This window comes from Phaseolus vulgaris, chromosome 8, assembly GCF_051622355.1.
Source record: "Phaseolus vulgaris cultivar YP4 chromosome 8, ASM5162235v1, whole genome shotgun sequence".
Lineage (NCBI taxonomy): Eukaryota > Viridiplantae > Streptophyta > Magnoliopsida > Fabales > Fabaceae > Phaseolus > Phaseolus vulgaris.
Genome location: NC_143505.1, coordinates 11,616,165 through 11,635,590, shown reverse-complemented (window position 1 = coordinate 11,635,590; position 19,426 = coordinate 11,616,165). Strand labels below are relative to the sequence as shown.

At 32.0% G+C, this 19,426-nt stretch overlaps 2 protein-coding genes and 1 non-coding gene across 3 annotated transcripts; 2 read left to right on the top strand and 1 right to left on the bottom strand.

The window, feature by feature from the left end:
• Window positions 1–311: 311 nt before the first annotated feature.
• On the top strand, window positions 312–4,844 carry LOC137826741 (cuscuta receptor 1). Its single transcript, XM_068632875.2, has 10 exons — window positions 312–447; window positions 543–680; window positions 796–954; window positions 1,053–1,202; window positions 1,288–1,365; window positions 1,474–1,629; window positions 1,830–1,904; window positions 2,048–2,203; window positions 2,288–2,437; window positions 2,558–4,844. Exons 2-10 carry the CDS (start codon window positions 584–586, stop codon window positions 4,726–4,728), a joined length of 3,192 nt encoding a protein of 1,063 aa, XP_068488976.1. The 5' UTR covers window positions 312–447; window positions 543–583; the 3' UTR covers window positions 4,729–4,844.
• An 8,122-nt stretch (window positions 4,845–12,966) lies between these two features.
• TRNAK-UUU (transfer RNA lysine (anticodon UUU)) lies at window positions 12,967–13,039 on the bottom strand. Its single transcript has one exon. It is a non-coding gene; the product is annotated as a tRNA-Lys (tRNA).
• Window positions 13,040–13,081: 42 nt separating this feature from the next.
• Window positions 13,082–18,954, top strand: LOC137825964 (protein PEP-RELATED DEVELOPMENT ARRESTED 1, chloroplastic). Its single transcript, XM_068631785.2, has 9 exons — window positions 13,082–13,483; window positions 14,272–14,427; window positions 15,164–15,232; window positions 15,339–15,509; window positions 16,060–16,203; window positions 16,401–16,550; window positions 16,667–16,732; window positions 16,955–17,014; window positions 18,558–18,954. Exons 1-9 carry the CDS (start codon window positions 13,193–13,195, stop codon window positions 18,603–18,605), a joined length of 1,155 nt encoding a protein of 384 aa, XP_068487886.1. The 5' UTR covers window positions 13,082–13,192; the 3' UTR covers window positions 18,606–18,954.
• Window positions 18,955–19,426: the final 472 nt, after the last annotated feature.

The window sequence follows — 19,426 nt, the reverse complement described above, 5'->3', positions numbered from 1 at the left end:
AACCGTGGAAGTAAAACTTTGACTTAGCCATGAATTAGTTTACATTAATTGGTTCATTGTTATTTAAACGGCCAAATCCTTTGATACAGAATCTGAAGATGAAAATGAAGAACGTAAGTGTGACTTTATTTATTTTTGTTTTAATGGTAGTAATACGGTGTGAAGGGTGTTGGAAGGAAGAGAAAGAAGTTCTTCGGGGTCTAAATTGCCGTTTTGGCTTCCCTTTGTCTTGGCATTGGGAGGGCACAGATTGTTGTGAATGGGAAGGAGTGGAGTGCAACTCCTCCACAGGGAGAGTGGCCAAACTTGATCTTAATGGGCTGTGGAGTACAGGGTTGATTCCATCAGATTGGCACTTAAATTACGCTGATCTTGTTGTCTTCAAGGATTTGAAGAGTCTCAACTTGAGCCATAGTTCTGGGATATTTGATTGTGCAGGGAGTGAAGGTTATTCTCCTACCCATTCTATTTCTTCATCATTGTTTACTCCATAAAAAGTGAAGTATGAATGATTACTTCCATTTGACTTGAATACAATGCAGGGTAGGAAAATCTGGAAGTCCTTGACTTGAGTGACAGTGGTATGGATAAGGTAACCGACATTCTAGTTTGTTTGAATGGCCTTCCATCTCTCAAGTCACTATATTTATCATACAACCGGTTCCATGGAACATTCAACGGTGAGGATATATATTATGATGATGATGATGTTGTGATAAGCATCTTTTTAATTTTTACTTCAAAATTGGTTGGCTTCTTCTACAACCTTTGACTAACACATGTGTATACCTTTAGCTTTTGAAACTCTGTCATCGAAGTTGCTTAGATTAGAGGTCCTTGACATAAGTCTGAACTCTTTGACTAATGACATCTTGCCATCTCTCGGGGGACTCACATCTCTGAAGGAACTGTATTTGTCTGAAACTGGATTGGTCTCAGATAATCATATCCAAGGTGGAATAATTTTCCCATTTCATTTGGAAAGCTAATGATACTGATAATAGCTTCGGGATCAAATATACGTATGTAATGTAACACACTTTACCTTGCAGGTTTATGCTCTATGTTGAAGAATCTTGAGGTCTTTGACTTGTCTTACAACAACCTCAGTGACAGTGATATTGCATCTGCTCTTAGTGGACTTTCATCTCTCAAGTCTTTAAATTTAGGAAACAGTCAATTGACTCCAAGATCAATTCTTAGTATGTCACACTTCCTATATTTCAAATCTTCATCATTGCTTTTGGTTGAAAAATATGTGAGTGTGATCAGTATATATATTGCCAGATATATCAAAGATAAGGTCTCTGGAGATTCTTGACTTAGAGGGGAACGACTTGAATGAGAGTAACTTGTGGCGTTTAGGTTAGCTGTCCTTCTTCTTTACTTTATAAAAGTATATTTGACTCAGTGCAAATATGCATGCTCCTTATTTAGTGTATACACTCATAACAAAATGCTGTTAATTTTCAGGGAATGATGGATTTACATGGCCAACCAATTTACAAGTCCTAAAGCTGAGTTCAAACAGTTTCACCAATGAATTTCTCTCATATCTAAGTGGGCTTCAACGTCTCAAATCCCTTTATTTAAGAGACAATAAATTAAGTGGATCGCTCGATATAAGCGGTCAGTATAGTTAATTTGGTATATTCTATAGGTTGATCACATTGGCAGTGACTTCTCATAATTTTTCTATGGTGGTTGGACTTAGACTGTGAAACAGAGGATTTTTTTAATGTATTACTTCTATTGTATGAGGGAAGAAAGAGTATTACTATTATTCTATGAATGACTATTACAATCCATTCTCTATTTGTCTCTAGCAGGATTATTGGCTTTAACCAGTTTGGAGATTCTTGATCTAGGTTCAAACAGAATTAACAGTTTTGTTCTCCATCAAGGTATTTGAAGCAACTGATATAAAAATGTCTTCAGAATACAATTTTAATCCAATTGTAAAGCCTGATGTTTATTTCCTTACTGTGTATAGTTGTTGTATTTGCTTTGTCATGTTTGCTAATTAAATATCATTTCCATGTTTTAGTTTCAGGTTTAAAAAGTCTAAGCAAATTGGATCTCCTTACTTTAGATGACAATGAGATAAATGGAAGCAAACTGAGGGAATCACTACAAGCTTTCTCATCTATTAGGGTGCTTTTTATGGAAAATAATGACATTATAGGAACAATTACTGCAGGAGGTACAAATACTTTTTATTTTACTATAACTAAATTAGTTTTGTTGTTATATTAAGGTTCATATAACTTCATTTTCTGTTGTGCAGATTTTCGTGATTTAAGTAACCTTGAACACTTGGTACTGGACGATAATGATGACCTTGACATTGAGTTTTTCAGAAGTATTGGGGAATTGACTTCTTTGAAAGTCTTGTCTGCTTTTCGATGTTTCATAAATGGCACCCTTCCTTCTGCTGGTAATTCAATTTATCATTATAGTTTCTTGATTTCCTCTTATCGTTAAGCATCACAACATATTTATTCTACACCTTTTTTTATTTGAAAATTTATATCCTTTTCAAAATTTAATATTTCAGATTGGTTTAAGCTGAAGAATCTCGAAGAGTTAGATCTAGGCCAAAACCAATTTGTGGGATCGCTGCCCTCATCTTTCTTAAACATGACATCTCTTCGGAAGTTGGAACTTTCACGAAATCAATTCACTGGACAATTTGACTCTAACATTGCTAGCCTTACATCACTTGAACATTTTGGTTTTACAGAAAACCAATTTGAAGTTCCTATTTCTTTTACACCATTTGCCAATCATTCAAACCTTAAGTTCATATATGGTGGTGAAGGCAACAAAGTCATATTGGACTTACAGCCTAGTCTGCAAACTTGGATTCCTAAATTTCAATTACAAGTGCTTAGTTTGTCTTCAACGACTGAGACTGATTCTCTTCCGCTCCCCAGGTTTCTTCTACATCAAAACAATTTGACTAGCTTAGATTTCACTAGTTGTAGGTTGGAAGGAGAGTTTCCTAACTGGTTGTTTGAAAACAACACAAAATTGACTGAGCTTCTCGTCAGAAATTGCTCTTTCACAGGTGTTCTCCGGCTACCATTGCATCCCCTTACTAACATGAGGAGAATGGATGTGTCTGACAATAACATAACTGGCGAAATCCCCAGTAACAATATTAGTTCAATTTTACCAAATTTGCAATTTCTGAATTTGTCCACAAACCACATCCAAGGTTCAATTTCTCCTGATTTTGGGCAACTGATCTTATTGGATACATTGGATCTCTCAGATAATCGTTTATCAGGAGAGATTCCAAAGAACATATCCGGGGATGGGTCTCTACTCAAATGCTTGAAACTTTCACACAATGACCTAGATGGACCCATATTTCCAACTTTGAAATTCTTGGAGCAGCTGTTTTTAGATGACAATAGCTTTTATGGTAGCATACCAAGTAGCTTTTTTAACTCATCTCTCCAACACTTGGATCTAAGCCATAATAATTTAGTGGGGAAACTACCAAGTGTGGTAGGAAATTTGTCAAACTGGAAAACGCTTTCATTGTCCAGCAATCATCTTGAAGGGTCTATTCCGACAAGGCTAGTGGAACTTGAATATCTATCATATCTAGATATCTCAGACAACAATTTGACGGGTTCTGTGCCATCTTTTGTCAATTCTTCAGTGAATTACATCCATTTGAGCAACAACAGGTTAAGTGGTTTATCCAAAAGAATGTTCAGCAAAAGATCTTTCTTAATGATGCTAGAACTTAGCTACAATGAAATAACCAGTAGCATTCAAGATATGATGCAAGACCTAGCTGATACAAGGTTGAACATACTCATTTTGAAAGGTAACCGCTTTACAGGGCATTTACCAGAGCAGTTATGCCAATTGGTAGACTTAAGTATACTAGACCTTTCTTATAACAATTTTTTTGGTCCAATACCGAATTGCTTGGGTAAAATGCCTTTTGAGAATGAAGACCCTGACTTTTTAACGGATGTATTTATTGGCTTTCTTATTGGAAAAAATAGCAATGCAGGAGTTTTTATACCACATGTAAACGAGAAAGCAAACTTCACTACGAAGAAAACATCCTACACATATACAGGGAGCATCCTTGCTTATATGTCCGGAATCGATTTATCCAAAAATAAACTAAACGGAAGTATTCCATCTGAACTTGGAAACTTGACAAGAATTCGATCATTGAACTTGTCTCACAATGATTTGATTGGACAAATTCCAACTACATTCTCCAATTTAGTACAAACAGAGAGTTTAGATCTTTCTTTCAATATGTTGAGTGGTCAAATTCCTCATCAACTAAACCAGTTGAGCTTTCTTGCTGTATTTAGTGTTGCACATAACAACTTATCAGGTGATACACCCGAACGAAAAGGCCAATTTATTACCTTTGATGAGAGCAGCTACGAAGGAAATCCTCTTCTTTGTGGACCTCCATTGCTAAAAAGTTGTCATCCTTCTGCACAATCACCTACCATTTCTCCAAATGATGAAGAAGACAATGACAGTCCGGTTGACATGCATGCTTTTGGTGTAAGTTTTGCTGTGGCATACACAACGGTATTGCTGGTAATTGTTGCCACTCTCTACATTAATCCTTATTGGAGGCGAGCATGGTTTTCCTACATGGAATTTATCGTCTTAAGTAGTTATTACTTTATGCAAGATAGTTGGAGGAGGTTTTCAAATTCTAGAAATGTAATATAGTTTATCTTGTATGCCTTGGATTGTCTTGTTGTTTGCTAAGATTGATTCAACCATGAGTTTCTTATATATATGGAATCCAAGTTTCTTTATTCAGTAAATAATCATGTTGCTCTTCAAAGATTATTATTTTATTCTTGATTTTTTTATGTTGAAATTCCAGTTCTGACTCCATGTGGATTGATATAGTAAAAAAGAACCAATGCTGAGGTAGGTAAGGGCATAAGGGTTATTCCAAATGAAGATTATGCTCAGCTTTTTAAATCCTTGTCTGCATACCTCAATTTACTTTGTCCTTAGTTATATTTTCTTATCCACCAAACTGCAATGAGTTTTTAACTTATACTATCCTCGTTTTGCTTCTAAAGTCTGCTTTAGTTATTATTTTTTTAAGTTGCATACTGTTGAACATGAGTGCAGTAAACCATTGGGAATTGGAGAGAAGAAAAGTGGATCACATTTATACATTGACATCAAAATTTTATGAAAACAGTGTTGAACTAAGAAGAATTTTTTTGAATCAGAGGTAATAGAGTTAGTGAGTAAGAAGAAGCAAACTCTGAGCATTTCAAACAAAGGCAGGGTTTTGAAAGTATAGATGGTGATAGTTACTTGATTTATAATTTATTTGTTTATTTTCTTGAAAGAGTGTTTTCGGGAAAAAAAAATTTAAAGATCATCATTTAGATATTATTCATTCATATTCACATATACTTACAGAAATTATTGTAATTTTTTTTTTTATATAAAATACCCTACAGGGCTAGTCTATAGATAAACTAGCTAACAGTCACATGGGTTAACTGTAAATATAAATGACAATTTTAGAAGAGAAAAATAGATCTAAAATTGAAACAAAATTAAAAAAAATAAGATAACATCAAGTCAAAGATGTAATAGATTAAGTATGTCCTAATTATTTCAAATCCTGGAATATTTGAATATTTTCTTTTCCTTGTCTATTACTGTTAGTATCTTCAAACCAAGAGAGGAAGTGACATGTGAAACACCATGTAACTGTATATTTGAAAAAGGTAAAGAAAAATCAATTTCACATATTTACTTATTATCTAGATTGGAAAAATGAAATTTAAAAATAGAGAAAAAAATCATTATAATATAAAAAGAAAGAAAAACATGTAAAAGATTTATATTTATAAGAATGAGAAGAAAATTAAATGTCTATTTATATTTTCAATGTTCAGTTATTTGCTTTATTTATTCCCATGAAAATTATATTTCATCAAAAATAATTTTTTAAAAGGAAAGTTATTGAATTTGAAAAAGTAAGAAATGGTAAAAATCAAGACCTAAAACCAAATTAATACATATCTTAATTTAAAAACCAAAAAAAAAATAAAAAAAAGATTTAAAAAAATTATGTATATGAGGAAAAAGTATTTCCATTTTTAAATTGATGACTCAAATTAAATCAATTTGTTTTTTTAAATAATTTTTATATTATTTTTTTTTCATACTCAGTAATATTATTACATTTCGGATTATAAATGTTATAAGTAGCGACCACTTATACTAACTCTTTGTTTTCTTAATCTGGTATGCAATGCATAATCATATTTCGTTATGTAACTATATTTTATATCATTAATGGTAATGGAAAATTACAAAAATCAAATAAAAGAAATCAATGCACCGTTATTCCAAATTCTCTCCTGCAAAAAAAAATAATAATAATAAAAAATTAAAAAAAAAAATATATATATATATATATGCTCCGTAGAATAAAGTTCTAATATACAAAAAAAATACAAATAAAAGAATTAATTAAATTAATCGTTTATATATAATTTCATTTAATTTTTTCATCAATCATAATCATATCCAACTTCATTTCAATATCAATCACTACAATCCAACTTCATTTCAATACCATCATTCAACAATCATATGGACCACATATGTTTCATACACCAAAGATATCCAATCATTCCATAATATCTTGTATTAAGTAAGTGAGAGTTTCTTCCTGCACTTCCATAATTTTTAAATTTCAAAACTAGTCTTGACCTTTTATTTGAAAAAGGACACCATGGATAAGTTAGTTTGACACTGTTATTCTTCTTCATTCATCTAAGGCACTGGTGGAGTGCCATTTTAACTATGCGGAGCAAGGTGGAGGAGTAGGTTGTGGTGTCGAAGTATTGGTTGACTTTTAGAGGTAAGAATTAAGTTTTTTTAAAGAGCTTGGGTGGTTATGGAGTTTTTGTGGTTCCCATAAATCGGGATTTGGATTGTGTTACGAATTGATCAATCCGGAAGTGAAAATATGATTTATGGATTTGTCGATCCGTTAGTAAATCATTTTGTTTTTCAGATGAGGGGGTGTTCTAGAAACAAATTTTTAATAAATTGTTAACTTAAGGATTGCTAAATATGAAAATCTAATTTCTATTACGGATTTGTTGTTCCATAAGTTATTTTGACTTACAGATTTGTGAATTTGGAATGCATTTTTTGAATTACGAATTTGTGAATTTGGAATGCATTTTTTGCATTATGGATTCTGAAATCCAGAAACATACTACGGATTCTCAAATCCGAAATATTACCGGACTCACCAATCCAGAAGATTTACGAATGCACTAATTTGGGATTTTTGCAAATTTAATATTCCAGAAGACGAAAAACAAAGTGCAGATTCCCTATTCTGTAAACCTAGCGGACTGCACTATCTAGAATCACAACATATGTACTGTGGAAACAAAATCCGCAAAAAATGGAACTATAGATCTAAAAACCAAAATAAAATTACTTACCTTCTTCTCCGAACAGGGAACCACTAAAAGAAACCATTGAACCACAACCAAGTCACCGAAGACACCACCGACCACCACCAAGAGAAACGTCTTCCTGTGCCAAGAGATTGAGTAGTGTCGCCGTTGAGAGAGCAATACAGTATGCCTATGTGCAGTTTGTGTGCAAAGGAAGAAGGAAGAGTACAGTGTGAGTGTTGTGTGCATTTTAAGGGTTTTAGAAAATATTAAGGATAAGTTTGTCTTTGCATAACATTGTGGGGTGCATGAAGAAAAATGTAGGGTGCAAGAAGAAACTTCCTAAGTAAGTTCTACCAAAGACTAACATATAATCCAATCTAGTACTTAGATTTAAAAAAGAATCAAAAAAATCATGACATCATGGAAAGTTCAATACAAGAATAATCGCATAATGGTAATTAGTTACCAAGGTCTTAGCTACTAATTTTTGAATCTAAAGTAATTGGTGGCTAAAACCTTGATAACTAATTAGATATTAATTTAGAGACTAGTATATACATTTTCTTAATAATAGAAATTACTTTAAATACCAATAATTTTTTTTAGTCTCTTAAATATTATAATATAGTGACTAATTATTTTTTGTCTATAAAATTGATTTCTATTTAATTATTTTGCCAAAATACAATTCATGTTTTTGGCTACTTATATAAAACTGTGATCATCAAACTAAAAATATCACTACAACCTTCGGATAAATTCATCTTTTCCTCTTCAACTTCACATACAAACATCTACTCCTAAACATGCAAATAACCAATAAATAAATGATCTTGAAAAGGACAAATGAGTCCCTCAAACTTTAAAAGAAGGTAGAAAAAATATGGATTTAATGAAATGATAATTTTTATAAAATGTTTTAAATTAAAATTTTCTATTTATGAGTTTTTTAATTTAATTAATAAATATTAATACTCTATTTCATTTAAATCATGTATATACTCTTCCCAAAACCAAATTACTACTCCTTCGAAGTACTATTTATATTTAAAGGACAAAGTCATTGTTTATAATATATTCAAAATAAAATATTTATAAATAATCAAAATTAATAAATTGAAAATAAAGCAATATTTAAAATTAAATTGTAATGGTCTAAATAAATTATTTTCTAAAAAATAAAATATTAAAACAATTTAGGGAATTGAAAACTGATAATAATCTTGGAAGTAGTAAAAGCAACAGTTTATATGTTACCAAAATTCAACGTATTATTTATTGTAGTTATGGTTGTTTGCCTTTCAATTATTTAGGAGTGTCTATCTTTGTTGGTGCTCCAAAGTGTTGATTTCTTCTACCTTTGGCTGATAAAGTCAAATTGAAGCTAGCATCTTGGAAAGGTAAATCTCTTAGCATAATGAATCGGATTCAGTTGGTCAATACAGTGATTATTGTATTTCTAGCTTATAGCTTTAATATGTATAAATGACCTTTTTTACTTCTTAAGCAAGTTGAGTAGTGGTGTCGAAATTTAATTTGGACTGGTGATATTCTGAAAAAAAGAAAAAAGGTATAGTTATCGTGAATTGGGATACAATTTGTTCTGCTCTTAAGGATGGAGGTTTGAAGATTATTAATCTTCATCATGAAAATAATGCATATCTTCTTAAGCTTGCTTGGAACTTTGCTTATAGCAACAAACCTTGGTCTTTTCTCCTGAAAGCCAGGGTTCTTAATGTTGAACCAAGTGGTGTTCAATGTTTTGAAGAATCCAAAATCCTTTGAAGGATGTTGAAGCCTCTGCTTTGCTTGTTGTTGTTGTGCTGGTTTAAGCTTTGTTATGGGGTAGTTTAATGTTGTAATCCACCCTTAGATTAAATCTCAAGCAATTAGCATCTCAATCTTTATCAAAGTAAAATTTTTTTCAAACTAAGTTGAAACAACCGATTGTTTTGTCGAAACAACCGATTGTTTACACTTAGGTGTTTTGAGAAAGTTTGAAAACTGTTTTTGAATGGTTAAAACTGTTAAGTAACAAAACAACCGATTGATTCGAGGAAACAACCGATTGTTTGTTTTGTAACCATAACAGAAAAACTGTTTTCTTTGACTGAGCTTTAAATGCTTTAACAGAATACGCTCCAGTCATTAAATGCTTTGACCAATCTATTTTAAATGCAATTAAGAGTTTGTTAAGATTTGATAACAAACTATATCTTTGTATAATTTTAGAAAAACTGTTTTTAAGAAATAAGAATCTTGAGACAAAGTTTTTCACTAAGAGTTTTTCAAAGAGTTCTGAGATTGCTTAAGAGTTTAAGAGATTGATCAAGGTGCTGGAATAGGATTCTACTTATTGATTTCAGATATTCATCTGTAACAAGTGTAATCTTTGTAAACTGCTGAACAATTCGTTTGTGTACTTTGCTGAGATTGGTTGTGTGTTCTTGAGGTGTTCAAGATCAGCAATCTTAGTGTTGGCCAAGGAGAGTGTGTTTCTTGAGGTGTTCAAGGTCATTCTTTTGGTTGTGGTGTAAGTGATCAAGTGGTGATTGCTTAGTGGTTATCCTCAGGGTTTCTAAGAAGACTGGATGTAGCTCTTGTTTGGAGTGAACCAGTATAAACAACTCTGTACAATTTCTCTATCCCTATCTCTTTAATTCAGTTTTGATATTTTGAAACTGGTATAAACAACCGATTGTTTCGCTAAAACAACCGATTGTTTTTCCAGCTTTGTGCTTTTGCTATTTTGATTTGAAAAACTGAATCCTTAATCAAGGTTCTTTTGAAGAATTTTCATTCTAAGCTTAAAAGTTTACTAAAATCTTTCTTAAACAATTCACCCCCCCTCTCGTTTAAGGCCATATATTCTAACACTTAAATCAAAATACGAGTTTAGAATGATTTATGGATCTTCATCTCTTTGACCTGGAATTAAGCAATTTTATTCTACTATACTTGATTATACTTGTCGGTACAAGTATTTTTATTAATTTATGGAATGATAAATGGTGTTCTACTATTTCTTTAGCAAATATTTCAGGGTTATCTGATGGTGCTAGCATTCCGGATACAGTCTCTCGGTTTTGGACAGGTTGTGATTGGAATATTTCATTGTCTTTACAACATATGCCTCACTTTTTTAATCATATCATGGTTAGGGAGGAACAAGATATTCCTAATTGGATTCTAGATGAGTTTGGTTGTTTCACTCTTAAATCGGCTAGGACTTTTTTCTTGGAACTAGGAGTTCTTGTGGTTGGGGTAAATTCATTTGGTTTTCATCTATTTCGCCTTCCAAAACTCTAGTACTCAAGAAAGTTTTTCATGGACGGCTTCCTACATATCAACGTATTCAGAATAAAGGTTTGCATATATGTTCTATGTGTACGCTTTGTGAAAAGCATGAGTAATCTATTCAACATTTATTTTTTTTGAATGTTCTGATGCTTTGCATATTTGGAGTTGGGTTCGGTATATTTTTTTTACTTCTCATTTCTCTAATAAGAATGATATTCTTTCTTTTATTAAGAGTGATGGTAGTCCTTTGGTTAAATTGATTAAGCTTGATGTCACAACTTTTTCTATTTGAATGATATGGCGTAAATTTCAGGATAAGATTGATGTTTTTAGGGCTATTTCGGTAAATTTCAATGAAGAATGATATGTTGGATTTCAGCGTGATTAAGTTTTTTGGTATTAATACTCATACTAGTAAAGTTCTTCGTCATCTTCTTGTTAGATGGGAGTTTCCTTCATCAGGCTAGGTTAAAATTAACACTAATGGGACTGCTAGAGGATATCCTAGTATTGCTACTTGTTGAGATATTTTTCGTGGGAGTATGTGGGAGTTTATTGGTGTTTTCTCTGCGTTTCTTGAAGTTCAGACTATTATGGTTGCTGGGTTTTATGTATTGAACAAAGTGCTTTGATGTCTCCAAATCCAATTGGAATGCATGAAGATCATTGTTGTTAATTGTGTGTGTCTAGAATAGTTGAATTTGTTAATCCACTTTAATTGTTAATCCATTCTAATTAACTTGGTAAATATTAATTTAGTGTTATTTTGCATTTTTCCTTCTCAATCTAAAACAGTTTATTCTTCTCCAGTAGTCCTTTAAATCTATCAGATATTCTGGAAGGGTTAGAGAGAGGGGAGAGACACTTGTGGTTTAAAAAGTTCAACGGGAAAAGTGGAAAAGGAACAAATACTCAATTCAAATATTTTAATAATAATTATGACTACTGAAAATAATTTCAGATTATCCTTGGGTAACATTAGCCTAAAAAGTGGATCAAGAAATACCTTCCAATTGTGCATTATTTCTTTAAAATAAGTTGATTTAAACATGCACCAATTTTGTACTAAAACATGAAGGCCTTTTCTTCCTTCACCCCTACGTTTTTCTTCCTACACCCCCACAATATTATGTAAAGACAAAAATAACCCTATTATTTTTAAAAAATCCCAAAATGTACTTAAGAACCAACTATTCTTTCTCCTTCCTTTGCCCACACACTACACAGACGGATTCCATTTCTTCCTGAACAGCGGCGGCGTTGCTCCATCTCTTAGCACAAGAAGGTGTTTCTTTTGGTGGTGGTCGGTAGTGTCTCAGATGATCGTTTTCACAATTTATATCTAATATTGCAGACTGTAGTTCAAAATATAGTTCAATAATTTTGATCGTTTTGATCGTTTTCAAAATGTAGTTCAATAATTTTATAGAATCAAGAATCCGCATTTGTTTTTTCACATTCTGGATTTGGAAATCCATAAATCTTCCGAATTGGAGAATTTGTAAATCTTCTGCATTGGGGAATCTATAAATCTTCTGCATTGGGAAACTGTAAATCTTCTGGATTGGGGAATCTGTAAATCTTCTAGATCCATCAATCCGTAATAAAAATTAGGTTTTTAGATTCAAAAATCAACAATTTATTAACAATTTGCTTTCGAAACATCTCATCATCCAGAAAACAACATGATTCACTTCCGGATTGATGAATCCGTAGCACACACTCCACCACGGTGCCCTTTTTCCAAATAAAAGGTCAAGGCTAGTTTCAGAATTTTCAAAATTGTGGGGATGCAGAAAGAAAAACATAGGGGTGGAGGAAGAAGAAACCAAACATGAAATGGTATAATTTTCGTCTAAAATTGTGTTAAGTAGAGAGTCATCGATGGGCTTTGATAACTTATTCTTTACGTACCCAAAAAAAAAATCTGGCTTACATAGAACATACTTCACAGGTAATTTAGGATGGGAAATTTGCAGAGTTTAATTATCTATTAATTGAAAAACAAGTTTTCAAATCACTTTTAAAAGTGACAAGCTTTTATCACTTTATTTAGATTTTATAATTACTAAAATATTAATGTAAAGATAGCACACTAGTACAATAAACTTTATGGCTTCATCTTGTTAAGCCCATTTAAGAGATTAAACTAAAAAAAAAAATATTTAGTAGAAATGTTAAATCATAAAAATGTAAAAAATAACGTCGCCGTCTGTGGGAATCGAACCCACGACCACATGGTTAAAAGCCATGCGCTCTACCAGCTGAGCTAAGACGGCTTTGTTTAAAATCATTAGTTAGTAAGTTTTGTCCTTAATAGATAATTTTTGTGATCCTATCCGCATTCTACCATTCTCAGCTCTGTGCTAAAACCCTGAATGTGAAAAAACCCCGAGCTTTGAATAAGATAATTATGAAGTGAAATCCACGAAATGATTGTTGCTGCGCCCTCTCTTTCCTACACTTATCCTAATCTTTTCCAAGCTTTCTGTCCAAAATTCAGTTCCTTGCACCACCCGTGCAGGTTCAGGCTGAAAAAGCTCACCAGAAATAATCGCATTTGGGCATCCATCGGTAGTTACGAGGTGGGTGGAGGATATCCAGAACTGGAGAAGGATGAAAAGAGGACAAACAGAAAATCGCGTTCAGAACCTACTCACACAGAATCCTTCCTTAGAGGAGGGGACCAAGTTATATCTGTTTTGGAAGAAATGATTACTCTTGTGAGTTACTACTACTGTTACTCTTATTACTACGGAAAGATGTTGCATTTGTTTTCTTTAGAGTTAAACTTTGTTGCATATAAGGTTGGTGTTGTTGTTTTCTTTTCATGAAACCAGATATTGTAGCTTTCTTTGTAACAACTGTTAAAGAGCATACATAAAGACTGGAGAACAAGCGTATTTGGACAAACTTCTCCGGAAGTATTTTTAGGATAGAAAAATATGAAATGAACTTATCTATAAACTAAAATTAGTTTACATATAAGTTCAAAATAAGAATCTAGAGAAGTTATATATGACAACTTCCACAAATTAGCTTATACATGAACTAATTTTTATTATGGGCAAGTTTATTGCATTTTTTCTTTTTATTTTTCTCACACCTAGAAGTGTGCTTATGGAGAAGTTTGGCCACTCCCGCTCGAAACTGATATATTTATTGTTATTGTATAAATTGTTATTTAATTTGAAGTTTAATTGGTGTCTCCCAATAAAATTCAATGTTGTAAATGCTTCTATAGTTTGTTTCTGATTGACATGGTGTTGATATACTTTTTTAAGATACTCTTAAAAGATTTTATTTATTTTTTTTGCATATTTTTCTCTCCGTGTGGCTATTCATGCTTGTCACACACATTTTCTTGGTGAAGATAGTGCAATTATGAGCAGTGTTTAGTTTATCTTCCTTTTGCAAATATTTTTTGTTTGTGGTCCTTTGCTTGATACATAGTGAATCGTAATGTGTGATGATTCATGAGCTTGTATTATGTTTACAAATTTATGTTCAGTTGGATGACATGGATATGGATGAGGATTCTGAGAAAGTGGCAGTGGAGTTGGCTGCACAAGGAGTTATAGGAAAGAGAGTTGATGAGATGGAGTCTGATTTCATGACAGCCCTTGACTACATGATTCAACTTTCTGAGAAGGACCAGGATGATAAGGTATGTTTTTTTTTTTCATTTCAAGAGATTATAACTTGTCTAGATGAAGTTTGAAATCCATGTAAATAGAAACAGATTAATGTTTTTATTTTTTTAAGAAATTAATTTTGATACACTATTAGTATAAATATGTATACACTGTCAATCAATTAGATTTCACCTTAAGTATGACTACTAAAGTAATTGTCAGGATTGCTTAACATGTGTAAAAGAGTTAACTTGTTAGAATAGGTTAATTTGTTAGATTTGTTTAACTTTTTGTTTCACTACTGATGTAAGATACATATAAAATGAATGAATTAGCTAAGAGATCAATTGAACTCTCTTAAAGATTTTTCACATTTTCCAGTCTCAAGTGTAATTATTCAGAAATCATCAATCTTAAAATGCATGGTAATCATGATTGGATAATAGTGTAAAAGACCTTTACACTGAGAGTGCATTTTTAATTAAATTATTTTTTTTCATGAGTCTTATTGACTGCACTGCAGTTGCTTTGCTGCTGCATATTTGAACTCAAATAAGCAAACAGATATTCGTCCTTCCTATTAGAACATATAAACATGATATTTTGTCTCTTTCAACGACTCTGCCCTTAAAATTCACTTGATTGTTGTTAGTATCCTTTAATTGATGATTGTTATTGCATAGTTTTCTATGCTGGTGAGCAGTGAAACTTTGACGAAGTGGGGATTAGGAATAAAGTGCTTATGTATTTCATATTATTGCATTTTAGCGCAAGGAACTGCTGGAAGTGATCAAAGAGACAATATTATCACATCTAACAAAAAAATGTCCGCCCCATGTAAGGAACTTCTTTGAGCTACTTCTTGATAATTTTTCTAACCAAAGGGTGGCTCTTGATTACACATGTTTTAGATTAATGTGGAATTTTCCCCTTCATATTTTAGGTTCAAGTAGTTGGTCTTCTATGTAGAACTCCAAAAAAAGATAGCCGGCATGAATTGTTGCGCCGAGTTGCAGCTGGTGGTGGTGCATTTAAAGGCGAGAATGACTTGAAGATTCATATTCCAGGGGCAAATCTAAATGATATAGCTAATCAAGCTGATGATTTGTTGGAGGTATTTATAAAAGCTTCAATTATATAAATCCACTTAGATTGTCTGTTGAACTTAAAAATGTCTAGCACTCATACTTGGGTGACGATTTGATTGTCTTTATATTGGATGATGAGTGCAAAATGTACTTGAAGATCTTGAGATTGGTCTAAATTGCATTATCCTCTTTTACATGTCACGATTCACAAAATCCCCAATACCATCTTAGTATCGTGTATTTTCATTTTTGCATCTGCAAATCGTACTAATCAAATTACTGATACGTTTTTTTTTGTTTTTTATCTTTTTGTATCATATCATTGTGTCATGTGTTTTACAACTTGTTTTTTTTACTAAGTATGCATTATCAATTTAGGTGTAGTTGACTTTATATAATAGTTGACTTAGGAGATTCTAAATTTTGGGGGCCATAATGATATAAATTTTCTTGGTTGTTTTTGTTTTGCTATCAATTTCTGTTTATTAAATTATTTTCTTATCTCTCAGGAGCAGCTTCTTTAATTCTTATTGAAACTGTTTGGTTAATTTTTGGTGTTGTGTCATATTTTTTCAGGCCATGGAAAATCGTCGTGTTATCCCAGACCGAAAACTACTTGCAAGACTAGTTTTGATTAGAGAAGAAGCTCGCAATATGATGGGAGGGGGAATTATGGATGAAAGAAACCACCGTGGATTCTATACACTTCCTCAACCTGAGGTATTTGAAATATAGTTTTCATATTTTGGTCTTAGCATGTTTGTCACTTCTACTGAAATCTTACCTAGCACAACATTTCAGTTTCACAAGATATTATTGTTTGTTGCTAAAGGGGATGGAAAATCTAAACTACATAGATATGATCTTTCTGTGTCAGAAATACTATCTTGGCATCCTTAAAACTGTTGACAGTGCAGGTGGACTTCTTGACCAAATTGGTGGCTCTAAAACCAGGGAAAAAGGTGCTTGATATGATAAGAAATGTAATGCAAGGAAAAGATGAAGGTGCAGACAAGTATGACGAGGAGGACACTTTGGATTCCGAACCAATTGAATTTCTAGGAAAGGTGGGTTGAATTGCATCCTGCTCGTGAGTTATTTAAATAAGGGGTGTGTTTTGTTATGTGTGTAAGTTATAGGCACTTAAAAAAAGCATATTTAACTTGTCTGCGATGATATGCAGCCAGTTTTAGCAGGAGAGAAGACACTCCCAGTACGCCCTGGCATGTTTCTTGAGACTGTATCCAAGGTAATGCTACATCTTTTGTGTTGAATGTATTGTTTTGAAGCCAAGTGGACATAAAATATTTGGTCCAGTTGAAAATTTCACATGTTGGACACCTGTTCTTTTTCACCATCATACCGTCTCCCATAGTTCTTGATAAACACTCTGATTGTCACATTAGATTTGAATGATCTTCATTTGTGTAATTCATTTCAAACTAATGTTTCTTAATTCTTATTTTAACAGGTTTTGTCTGGTTTATATGCTGGAACTGATTCTGGCATCACTGCACAACATCTGGAATGGGTACATTCTGTTTCTCATGTTCATAAATATTCCTATTTTCAAGGTCAATGTCCCTGTAAAGTATGTACTAAAAAAAACTAGCGTATTCCTGTGCTAGAAGGCTCCTGCGAAGGTATGAGAGAGGTCATGGTACACAACCTTACGCTAACATATGCAAAGAGACTGTTTCCTTATTCAAACCCATGACTATAAGGAGAAATTATTGCAGGGTTTGAGACCACCATGTGTCCCTTGACCTATTTCCATGTGACATGTAGCTGAGTTTAGTTCTTTCTTGTAAATTGAAAAACTCTACTACGATGTCACATATATATTGGCTGCTGGGACCTTGGACATGTGGTGGTTCTGTACTATATAATAATTTCTTGTACTACCTCGGAGAGTGTCATCCCTTTTTCTTCAGAAATATCTATTTGTGAAATTATGCATGTGTTTCAGATTTTTGTTTTATCTGGGTCGTAATATTTTTTGGAATTTCATTAGCTGATATTTAGTTAAACTTGTTTAACCTGAGGAAGATAATTTGCTTCTGGATTGAGATCAGCTTCTTAGAGCTCATAGAGCTATTTTGTTTCTGTAAAATGTTCATTATTGACTTAAATATTTTAAAAGCAACTTGTTTTGAATATATCTGTTAGTTGGTACGACAGTTTCTGTTGTATGTTTAAACACCTTGTAGAAATGTTATTTATGAAGATGGGGGGCTATTTTTAACTACAGAATGCAGCATAATAACCCTATAATAGAAAGAAACTAATTAGGCACATCAGCCTCTTGTTTTCTGTTGGTTTTTCAAGTCATAGATAGTGGAGGGTATATTTGTTTCAATATTGTTTCTTTCTATTTTTAGAACTGTTGCATGATGCTGCATATAACCTAAATGAAACTGTAACTTTGACTACAACAATTGCAAACCTAAGCAGTCATCCAATTTGGGAAAATGTTTTCTGTTTTTATTTTTTATTCCCACTTTTAATTACAAAATTTCACTTTGTTTTTTTTTTTTTTAAATTTGTATTGGAAACATTGAAAACAAGCAGAAAATATTTTTCTCAAACCAAATATCCCTATAGACTTATTTAGTTCGTGTAAATGTTCTCTGTTTTCATATTATATTTTTAAACTAATTGCAATAAATGCTACCTTAATTTTGTTTTCAAAGATATGTATAGAAAATTATAAAAACAAAAAATAGTATTGTTCATCCTATCTTATAACAGTTAAACAAAATATACTTTTATCTTGTGAAAATAGGAAATGAAAAAAGAAAATATTTTTTCAAATCAAATAGATCCTAAGTTTGAGGTTTGACTGCAAACATGCTACACAAAAGTTTCCCCATCCCAGCTTTTAAAGCTGAATTGATTGTGCCTGAAGAACTGTTCAAGTCTTAAATACTCAATTATTACTAGAAGCAATGATGGTGGGTGGCATGATGCTAATGTATGTTGGGTTTTGCTGATTAAATTATCTTCTAAAGTGAACTGCGATGTATATGATCACCTTAATCACTGTTTCTCTTGTTCTTTACCTTGCTTTTCAGGTTCATAAGAAGACGCTTGAAGTTCTTCAGGAGATAGCATTTGGCTAATTCTCTCTCTGTCTCCTGATTTTTTTTATGGTGAGGTGAAGCATGATGGCCCATTTTTTATCCACTATTTTTGCCTTTTGTGCTGCCATGCCAAAAAGACTTGATAGGCTGTTCATAGGGACAACATAACTGATAATATAAAACTTTAGAACATTTGCAAAAAGTGACAATGTAAATTTATTATATGTAAGATCTAGAATGCCAGAAATCAAATGTCTGTGAACTTTAATTTGGACTCTTTGTGGTATAGGTTTATCACTGCATCCAAGAATCCAAGATATTATATGCTTTAAATATTAGTGATTTTGTTATAGTGTTGCTTATGAAAATTGATTCACGTTTACATTGATATCATGTGAGAAATTTTCAGTAGTTGGTACTTTGAACCCAGAATCAATTGTTATCGATGTTGTAGGAAGGAAAAATTGATTTTTTTCATTTGTTGGTTATAAGAATTGATTTTGAGTTCTTGAATATATGAGAGAATTGATTTTCATACTTTTGGTGTTGATAATCGATTTTGTGTGACGTGAAGACAATGGATAATCATTTCTCTTCTTCTCTTGTTTGTGTTTAAATGGAATATTATTTTTATTTTTTTATGAAATTTTTATAATTGATTTTGAATATTTTAGGAATTTTATATATTTTATATTTTTATTTAAATGGAACATTAAATATTTAGGATTTGTATTTACTTAAGATTTTAAATATTTTAGAAATTTTATATTTTTATTTAAATAGGACATTAGATATTTATAATTTGTATTTATTTAAGATTTTGAATTATTTTAATAATTTAATATATTTTAGAATTTTAT